The following is a 10,452-nucleotide window of genomic DNA, read 5'->3' as shown; positions in this document are numbered from 1 at the left end:
CCTTCCTTCCTTCCTTCCTTCCTTCCTTCCTTCCTTCCTTCCTTCCTCCCTCCCTCCCTCCCTCCCTCCCCTCCCTCCTTCCCTCCTTCCCTCCTTCTCTCCTTCCTTCCTTCCCTCCTTTCTTCCTTCCCCTCTTCCTTCCCCCCTTCCTACCCACCTTCCTCCCTTCCTTCCTTCCTCCCTTCCTCCCTATCTCTTCCTTTCTCTTCCTTTCTCTTTCCTTCACTTCATTTCTTTTACTTTTTAGTATTATTTTTTTTGCAATGGAATTTCTTTACAGTTTTCAAATTTAAACATTTTTTTTTCCTAAGAGACAGGCAGCTCAGATGTTTCTTTTTACAGGTGTCTCTAAATGTATCAAGTTTCTTATGAGACATGAGAAAGCTATTACTGTCCTTATCTTATCTGTGAATTGTTACTGATATGCCAGAAATCACATTAATATTAAGAGCAGAAACACAAACAACATCTCTACCTGATTTGTTTTAAGCCTGAAGTTTATAGGTCATGCTTTATTTCAGGAACACATGGTAATTTGCAAAATCTGTTTGGCATCCTGGTTTTATATCACTGCTGTGTTTCTGTTCCAAATACAGCTAACATTAAACCAACCTATATAAACTCTCAGTAATATATACATCATAACTGCCAAGAAGTTTTCTTAATAGCATGCCCTTACCAGACTCTGGCATTCTAACCCTTCTGACTTCACTTAGCAGTGGAAGTTAACTTACTAAGTCTTTGTTTTACTTACATCCATTCTGTTGATGTTTTAAGTTTTTGAAAAGAACTTTTTCAAATCAGAGGTTTGAATGTAAAACCTAGAGTAAATACGTAACAAATATTATGACTGGAGATGATTTGGGATAGGCATGTTCAACCTGTGGCCTGTGGGTTAAACACATCCTGGGACAGCTACTAATTAGCTCCACCCCCTGCCCTGCACCATCATGACAGCAGGTTTTCCCCACTGAGTGGCCCAGCTTGGCCCAGGCACATACCCATTACTCAGCAACAACTGAGTGAGCAACAACTGAAGCACTGGTGCAAGACAATCCTTCTCCATTTAATGTGGGCCAGGAAAGCCAAAATAGTGGATGTTCATGGTTTAGGAGATGATCTCATGAGGACAGAGATAAATTAGAACATGGAGAAGGTGAAATTACTGAATGTTTTCTTTGTTTCTGCTAAGAGTGGAAGTCAGAAATCCCAGACTCAGGTGATAAGAAAGAGAGCCTGGGAAAAAGAAGACATTCTCTTGATAAAGGAAGATCTGGTCAGATATCATCTAGGCAAACTCAACGCACACAAATCCATGGGCCACAATGGGATGCACATGAGAGTTCTGAGGGAGCTGGCAAAAGTGGCTGTCAGGTTGATCTCTATCATCTTTGAAAAGTCACGTAGAACAGGAGAGCAACAAAGAAAGTACAGGTACAGTCAGAGGAAGATGTTAGGCTGACAGAACTTTTGTGAAATGCCTGGTCACAAGGGTTGTCAAGCATTTTATCGTATGAGTTACCAGACCAGAAGTCCAGTAGAAAAAGATAAGCTGTGAACTTTAACAGCTAAACTAATACAAAGTCTTATTTAAGCTGGTGATAGAATTTAGAATTGATATAAAAAAAAAAAAATATACTGGAAAAATAAACAGTTTAGTTGGTAAGAGAATGCAATGGTGTGTAGTTCTTTGCGGACTAAAGGCAACCAGGCTGGCAGCCAGTCACTATTGGGATGCATTTTGAGGCCAGTTCTCTTTAGTGCTCTTTTAAAATGACCTAGATACAGTACTTGAAGGTATTCTGGATAAGTCTGAAGAAAACATTACATTTGGAAGAGCTCCCTCAAGAGCAGAGAGGCCTTGCAGAGAGATCTTCGCAAATTAGAGGTCTGTGCAATCACCAATCATATGAAGTTTGATAAGAGCAAGTACCATATTCTGCACCTGAAACATGTCAACTCCGGATATATGTACAGAGTGGGAGAAAAGAGGCTGGAGAGCAGCCCTGTGGAACAGGGATCTGGGAGCTGTGGTGACAGCAAGAGGAACATGAGCCGGCAGTGTGCCCTGGCAGCCCAAAGGGCAACTGTACCTGGGGTGCAGCAGGCCCTGCACTGCCAGCGGGTGAGGGGAGGGGCTGTCTGCTCTGCTCTGTGCTGTGCAGCCTCACCTACAGCACTGGGTGCAGCACCGGGCTTCACAATGTAAGAGGAACATAAAACCATTAGAGAGCATCCATAGGAAGGTTTCAAAAGAGGGCAAGGTGTATGAAGAGTAGCTGAGGTCCTTTGGTTTCTTGATCCCAGAGTAGAGGAGGCTGAGGCCTGATGGCGGCTGCAGCTCCTCGCAGGGAGCAGAGGGGCAGCGCTGAGCTCTGCTCTGTGTGACAGCGGCAGGGAACAGTGGAGAGTCGAGTTGAATATCAGGAAAAGGTTCTTCACCAGCGAGTGGAGGACATGGAACAAGCTCGCCAGGGCAGTGGTAATGGTCCCAAGCTGCCAGAGTTCAAGAAGCATTTGGACAAATTTTGGGTTGTCCTGTGTGGAGCCAGGGGTTGGACTCAATGATCTCTGAGGGTCCTTTCATTCTTGAGATATTCTATGATTCTATAGCTACCTTAAGAATAAGAATTGTTTGTAATGAGACTACATACCCAATTGACAGTTCTGACATCCTTCTGAACAAGGCACACAGTCTTCAGTATCAGGATCTTCCAATTCACCTGAATTTTGAAAGAAACAAATTTTTTGTTAATACTGGTAATGAAAGGCCACTGTGTGTAAGCACTCAGCAAGGCTCTTGGAAACAGATTTTATACAAATCCAAAAATCAGAAAGATGTGCAGGAATTTATTTTCTCACTTTTTCTTTTGTAAGAAAAAAAAAAAAGTTTTCCTACTCAATTTGAGGAAAAGATTTCAATTTTTCATTTGCACAGATTTAGAAGAGATTCAGAACAGGAGTTAAGGAGCTCAGGATCAGATGTGATTGTGTATTTCAAAGCAGGAATCAAAAACTGTATTTCTGTAACAGTTTGAAATGAGTATTTTTCCCTTCTACTGAAGGATGCTTACCTTCTCTACAGCTATGCTTCTGACATATATTTTGGTTAAGATAGTATCCTCTGGTACATCTTTTGCAGTGTCTAGTATTCAGGCACACTTCACAGTGACTAGAGCAGGGCACACAGGTGTGCTCTGAATGGTAGTGACCTGGGGGACAACTTTCTCTGCACTCCCCACGGTACAGAAAACGCTCCATCCCTCGTCTATCTGTGCCACAAAGAAACAGAGAAGATGTCAGCAGCACAGGACATTTGACAGTAGAAGCAGTATTAAGCCACCAGTGCTTTGGGTGATGGTGAATTAGTATTGAAGACTCCATGATGTGTTCAATTTTACACGAGATGAACTAAAATTTACAAAACTTTCAGGATCTCAGATATTGCACACTCTTGGAGATCTGTGACATAAAAATGTTATTCTAGTGAATCATCGCTGTTTACATCCTCCAATATAATCAAATAAGGATCAAGAGATTTCCAATACTTGGTTCCCAAAATTCCTCTGCAGCAAACATAGTAGAAGGATTTGTACTATATTGCACAAGTAGATGTAAAATCACCATTATGAAAGCAAATCTGCCCACTTCACCTTTTAAAAGGATCAGTCTGTTTCCATAGTAGATTAAAATGTAATCCTCATCCTAGTCACAGCTAAGCTCTGGAAATGTTTTGATTTTAATCGGAGTAGCAAGTGTGCATCTGTTTGCTATCAGAGAAACAGAAATTTCTACTGCATGGGAACTCAGCAAAGTCTGCGGAAGCACCTGTAGCTCAATGTGCCATGTACTGCAACATGCAAATTCTACTCTAGAGTAAAAATTGCATATATAATTGTGCTAAGTGTATTTTATTACTTATGTATAAAGTCGCCTAGGTATTCACTTGTCATTATTTATTTTTGAGGCTTCAGAGAAAGGAATTGCAATAGGGAATAGTTATTGTACCACACAAGAACGACACAGACTGTGTCCCTTTTACATTTCAGGTACAAATATCCACAGTGATCTTTCTAGCTTCTTCAGAGTGTGAATTTCTTTGAGATCTTCACTTCTTGACACAGAAATACAGAAATTATATTACTGTTCACCACAGGCTTAGACTTGGGGAAGAATAATAGAAACTGCTCTGTCATGTAGAAGAATTGTTTGAAAACACGGTCTATTCACTTATAGGTGCAGATCCCAAAGCAAGAGCATCAATCTCATCAGTATGTCTAATTAGTACCAATTATGCTAGTGTTTTCTCATATCCTGGGCACTTATTACCAAACAAATCCTGGGGCATTAAGGACTCACAGTGTACTTCAAGAAGCAGCAAAAAAGGAAAAAAGGAGGTGAATTCCAAGTCATCCTGAAATTACAAATTTCTTTTTCCTAAATGAATTGGAGGTTAAATTCCCAATACTCATCTCCAGGAGTTTCTTGCTATTTGCATATAGCCTCAAGTTCTTTACCCATCAGGCATTAGAGAGGTGACAGGGAATACTCATTTTTATACTGTAGACAATATTGGATCTTCACAAGGAGAAGAGTAGCTTTTTAGAACAACTACATAGTTAATTACATTACTTTCTGTCTCAACTTAAGCTCTGTAGAACTGTCAAAAAGACAAATTACTGTGTCAGTGGCTTTTTTTCTAGGCCCTATTTCTGTAGCTGTAGAGACACAGTAGTAGAAATCGCCATGATGGTTTCCTAGCCTTCTCCAAAACATGTTTTGGAAAGCACCTCATCTCTCTGCATGATTGTGCAACAGGTTTGCCCTATTTCAGTGAAGCACATGCTTTGTAGAGGCTGGGAGAGGTTTCCTCATTTTGTAGAAGCAACTTATGTAGGGCTTCTGTCCCTTTTTCAGTTGTTAATACTTTGACTTCTATTACCACAGATCCTATTCAAAACATACAGAGGGGACTGAGTAAGGATGTAAGTACAATGCAGAGATGTGTTTTCTTACATTCTTTAAAAAGCAAACAAAGAAACAAACAACCAAAAAAGCTTTTAAGCTCCAGCACTCGTCAGTGTTAAAACATGATAATGATGCAGACCAGTAGAAAAGTGATGTTTATTTCACTGGCTTTAACAACTGGCTTTGACAGCAGAGGGGAAAGGAAACCTGAATGCCAAGCAAAGGGAAAAAAAAAAGGCAAGATATCTTTCTCACCTGTTCCACAAGCAGTGCATTTGTTAGGTTCACTTCCACTGCAGTCCTGGCAGGTATGATGGCACAAATGACATTGCTTTTTGAATTCAAACTTTCCCCTGGGGCATTGCATAACACAACGACCGTTGTCAAAGAATCTTTTGAGGAACAGAGAGGCATAATTAAAATTCAGCTGCAACTTTTTCTTTACGTTTAAAAGAAACTTACAAGAAAAACAAGATATTCTTCCTTTATTCTATTATAGGTGTCTTCACTTCACTCCTTCATTTTCCCAATCGTATTCACGGTACTTGCTGAGGAAAAGGTCAATCAAGTTTGGACTTCAGGAATGAGTTGGAATATTTTCCTAGAAAAATTAGCCTTTGGTCTTAGACCTAAACGTCACTCTACCACAATCTCTGAAGTGGTCACTTATGTCTGTGGAAATTAAGACTAACTAGGTCTTTCTCTGTGAAGGAATGATCTATCATCTGTTGAAGTTTCCAATTAGTTTTGCTTTGAAGGCTTGTTGCGAACTGAACTGTGGCTTCAGTACATTGACTTTGCATATGAAATCAAGTGAGACCTAGCAGTTAGGAGATGTTGTTTTTTACTTGCATGTCTGCAGATATTTAGTGGTTTTGCTACTAAATGTCCTGCTGCATAACAAAATATCTGCTGCAGTATTCTTTTTTGTGATAAAAATTTCTAGTCCATTTTTAACACTATTCAGTTTCTTCTGGTTTTATTTCGAGTGAAAAGAAGAAAAACATCAATGCCAACATAACTATTAAAAGACTGTAAAACAAGTAGGCTAGAATTTGAAAGTGCTTTCAGAATTGAAAAAATTAGAGAGAAGAGAACTCTCCCACTCTCAACTGCTTTTGCCCTTGATTAGTTTGCTTTTGAGGGCTTGGGACTCAATTTCCAGAGAAACTGAGAATAGTTCAGGATCTCAGAACAAATACTGAATCCATCTGTCTTTCTGTACACTTCCAGGAACTCTCCATAAGATGTTACATACTTCCTAGGAGCAAGGCAGTGTCACTGAAAATGTCTGTAATACACCTTCATGGATTTGAATTGCTACGGTCAATGTAAGACTTAATCTGGAAGAAGAGGAGAAAAACATCAATACTGTCAAATAATTTTTTAAACTGCTTTGGATTTACCGTGACTGGAAATGCCCAGGCTTATGAAATGTGAATTTAGAAGAATATCTCATCCTGCATAAAACATTTCTAAAAAGCATGAGGCTTGTCAGTATCTGAGAGAACTACAGAACTGATTAAATAGACTTGTGAGGTAGAAGGCAGGCTGCTGCACAGAAACAGGGAGAAGTTCTTATGGATGTACAGAATATTCTGCAAAGATATCACTCTGCTCTGGGGTCTGATGGGCAGAAAGTCCTGTGCAGACTGTAGTACACAGAGGTCTATTGGTGCTGTTGAAGATGGGTATTCAGATCTTGAAGTGGATTGCATTCTACACTGCTTGTTTTCTGTGCAAATGGGGTGCCATGACAGAAGTACAGGAGGTAGCTGGGCTATGTCACCTTGATCATGTGTTCTAATGGTGGCACCAGGATCTTGAGTCCTGGGTGCTTGGGGAGGAGCTAAGGATTTTTGCAAACTGTACGTTGGGGCTTGTGCTGCTATATACAGGAAGGAAACCTGCTTTTTACACAAGTGATAGGACATAGTAGGAGATGGTTTTAAATTAAAGAGGGGAGATTTAGATTAGATATCTCAGGGAAGTTTCTCACTTGAGAGAATTGTAAGGTGCCAGAACGGGTTGACTAGAGGACTTGTGTGGTGTGAGACTTGAGTTCCTTTCCAACCCAAATTATTCTATGGTTCTACAGTTTTTACCCCACACCAGGCTGCCTGTGCTCTGGTCAGGACTTTTCTGGAGGCAGCCCAGGTCACTGGTAATCCCAGCACCTGCAGGGTTCATGCCTGGAGTTAAATCCTTTAGTTTAGACATGCTTTGGACCTGTTAATTCCCTCCAAAGCCTTAGTTTGACCCCAGTTTGGCTGTGTTCTTGAAAAGCAAATCCATGCTCCTATGGAGAAAGTGGGGCGCTGGGGTCTGTAGCAGAGGTGGCTTGTCCTTCCAGGATGGGGCTTAGAGATGTCCCAGAGATATTTGAGATCAGGCTGGACAGGGACCTGAGCACCCTGATCTAGCTTTTGATGTCCCTGTTTGCTGTAGGGAAGTTGAACCAGGTGATCTTTAAGGATCCCTTGCAACTCAGATGATTGTATGATTCTATGACATGTAAGTACTACAGTGTTTTCTCACATACTTTGGTTTTAAGGATAACATGTTCACAAAAGAAAAGAAAAGGTACATTTTTCTTGCTTTTTGCTATATTGTTCCTAGTGACAAACACCAAAAGGTGAGAGCTTGTCACTAACCTTTGTAACTGAAACAAATATGCAGGAAGAGGAGGAATTTTATGAAGATACTTTTTTTTGTGTGGACAAAAGATGCAATAGAACTATTGCATAATTTTTGAAAAGAGGTAATAGCATTATGAATTTTCAGACAAGAAAATGATCTAACAGTGATTTTTAATATGAAATAATATGATAACTCCAGCTGAAATTTCAGTAATTACTCCCTACCCCCCCTTTTTTTTTTCAAAGAGGACAGGTGTTCCAGGACTGTTGGATTTTAGTCTGTATTATCTAATGGCCTCTCATTACTATTTTCAATAGGCACTATTGAAGGCTGTAAAGAGCTACAAGATTTACAGTGCTGTTTCAGTTCAACTGGTCTATTTCAAGTAACTAACAAATAATGTTCATTGGAAGGATCTTTTCTTTAGCTTCTGGTTCCATCCCATAATGATTTCCCATCATTGTTCTTTCTTTTAATAGTGTCTGTCCAGCACAACTTCTAATGGCTTATGGTAATGTGCAGAAGGAACGCAGGGAGCCCTTGAAAACCTTAAGTAAAAAGATTGAAATCTGCTGGAACAGCAGTATCCCTCCAAAAGGCCATAAAGACCTTTTTTTCTTTGCTTCAACATCTTTACCTAATGGCATTTCAACTAGTTTGTTCTGCACCTTCTTTGTTTTACAGATATCTCTGAGTAAAACTCACAAATGACACTGTAGGAATTGCAAGGAAACAAAGACAGTCTACTTTAATGCATTTGGAAAAATCCAATCCTGGGTCCAAAATTCTGCCCCAAATCCTATTATAATTCCATGTCTGAATTAATACAAATTAAATTCACACTGCTTCCTCAGTGATGAATTTGTTTGGACTTCACTGTTTTCTTATGGCCTTAGCATAGACAATTGTACTGCATATCGTAGCATTGTTGAGGACAATTTTCCTGTGCCTTACAGGGCCAGATTCTGATTTCCTACTAATTCAATATCAGCTGACTGTAGCGCAAGGGAGCCAGAGTCACTGATGTGAGGTCAGAGCTATTGACAGAAAATGAGTATGAAAACAGGAGGCTCCTGTTCTTCAGGAAAAGCTTTGCTCTAGATCTACACACTCCTCATGAGAAGTTATAAAAGTAAGCACCAGGGACATATGAGTGCTACGAGCATCTCCTAGATTTATTGATTGATAGCTTCAATGCCCATGTTTCACTCCTTGTTCCAATCCAGTAGGTATGCAAAACTGCAGATCCCCCAGACTTTTGCTGGTTAGCTTGTCATTCTATGATTACCACAGCTACAATTTTGAATGGATGGCAATTAAAAGAAGACTGTTTCATGTTAAAATAACATATTTTTTTTTTGTCAGTGGGAATAATCTGGTTCAACAAGGAACGCCTTGTGTAGCCAGCTGTCTTGTTTACATAATACTTGTCTTCTCAGCTTCTAGGCTTGGTTGTTTACCACGATCATCATGCTTTTTCTGCAGGCCAGTGCTGATGTGAGCTCTTTGTGTTGCACGCTGTTAGGTGACACATACCTTGTTCTAGGGCAGCTGATGCAGTCATCCACCTCAGGTCCAGTGCACTTCTGACAGGATGCTTCACACAACTGACATTCCTGAGAATCATCAAGATATTCGTCTGGTGGAAAAAGAGATTGTTTATTTCAAACCCATATCTTTCATTTTAAAAGAAAGCAAAATAACAAACTACCAATCCATGCTGGTAAACTTCATGACTAAAAGAAATTAGATCCCCTTCGAATTACTGAAATGAGCGAATTTCCCTTCAGTATCAGAAAAACAAATATTATTTGTTTTATTTGTTTTACCCTTATTTATTTGTTGGTTTGGTTTGTTGGTTTTTTGGTTTGGTTTTTTGTTTTTTGGTTTGTTTTTTTTTTGGGGGGGGGGGGGGGAGTGAGGTTGGTTTTACTTTTATTTTTATTTTCCATATCAACCTGACAGAGAGTGATTCTTCAGGTTGACACTATTACTTTAGCACCAATAACAGTGCTACATAGGAGCATTCATTACCTAATTTTCATTTGTGTAGCTCCAATGTGCTCCTGATTGTGAGTTGAGACATAAACAGTGTATTCTCATGCATGTGAGGTATGTTATATGTGGAGAAAGACCTGAATATACTACATTAGTCAGACATGCTGGTGCTACCCAATCTCTAGCTATAGCACCTTTGTTTCCCTCTCATACCACTGTTCCAATACTCAGCTCCGAAAGACCAAGGCTCTTCTTCAGATTGAAAATTTGGTGCCCAAGTGCACACCTGGGCTCGAGGAAAATAAACAAACAAACAAACAAATAAATACAGTATGAATGGTTGCCTAAAAACTGAGATTTAGATAAAAACCACTTCAGGAACATGAATACCATGATATTACTTAGAGAGCTGAGGTGAAAAGTCTGTCTTTTATTTAGTGTATATTCTTTGAAGAATTGTTACTAACTAGTAAGCTATACTTTCCATAAATCTCACAGTAGAGATATTCATTTCTTTCAACCCAAGCCATTCTATGATTCTATGATTTGGTAATTGACATGAATACTAGATCTGCATATAACATAATGTGGGGACTGCAAATGGGTTTATCAAGAAGCTTAAAAAAACCACAAGATTGGGTGTTTTATGTCAGTCTCTTGTAGGAAAATTTATTCTAATTGAGCCTGTATGTTGGGTAGAACTGGTTGTCCCTGCATTCTTAAATAATGGAAAAGGTTGTACAGAGTCCTGTATAATACATAAATCTTGCAATTTCTGTGTTTACTTTAATATTGAGAAATTCTTCACTTGCACTGCACTTGGAAACACAGATTTGCTATAAACTA

The 10,452-nt window shown here is 39.5% G+C and overlaps 1 protein-coding gene across 5 annotated transcripts in view; it reads right to left on the bottom strand.

The window, feature by feature from the left end:
* The window catches only part of PCSK5 (proprotein convertase subtilisin/kexin type 5), a 267,838-nt gene that overhangs the window by 45,156 nt on the left and 212,230 nt on the right, over positions 1–10,452 (bottom strand). For all 5 annotated transcript variants that reach the window (XM_042877361.1, XM_042877362.1, XM_042877366.1 and 2 more), the window contains 4 exons: positions 9,145–9,247; positions 5,224–5,360; positions 3,075–3,272; positions 2,655–2,723 (listed from right to left, as the gene is read on the bottom strand). In XM_042877361.1, coding sequence (XP_042733295.1) covers positions 2,655–2,723; positions 3,075–3,272; positions 5,224–5,360; positions 9,145–9,247 — 507 coding nt within the window. The remainder of the gene's footprint in view (positions 1–2,654; positions 2,724–3,074; positions 3,273–5,223; positions 5,361–9,144; positions 9,248–10,452) is intronic.

The sequence above is a fragment of the Lagopus leucura genome, unplaced genomic scaffold (genome assembly GCF_019238085.1).
Source record: "Lagopus leucura isolate 7727_CA_CO unplaced genomic scaffold, USGS_WTPT01 Super-Scaffold_100018, whole genome shotgun sequence".
NCBI classification, from domain to species: Eukaryota; Metazoa; Chordata; class Aves; order Galliformes; family Phasianidae; genus Lagopus; species Lagopus leucura.
Note: the sequence above shows the minus strand (reverse complement) of the source record. Positions and strands in the feature narration are given on the sequence as shown.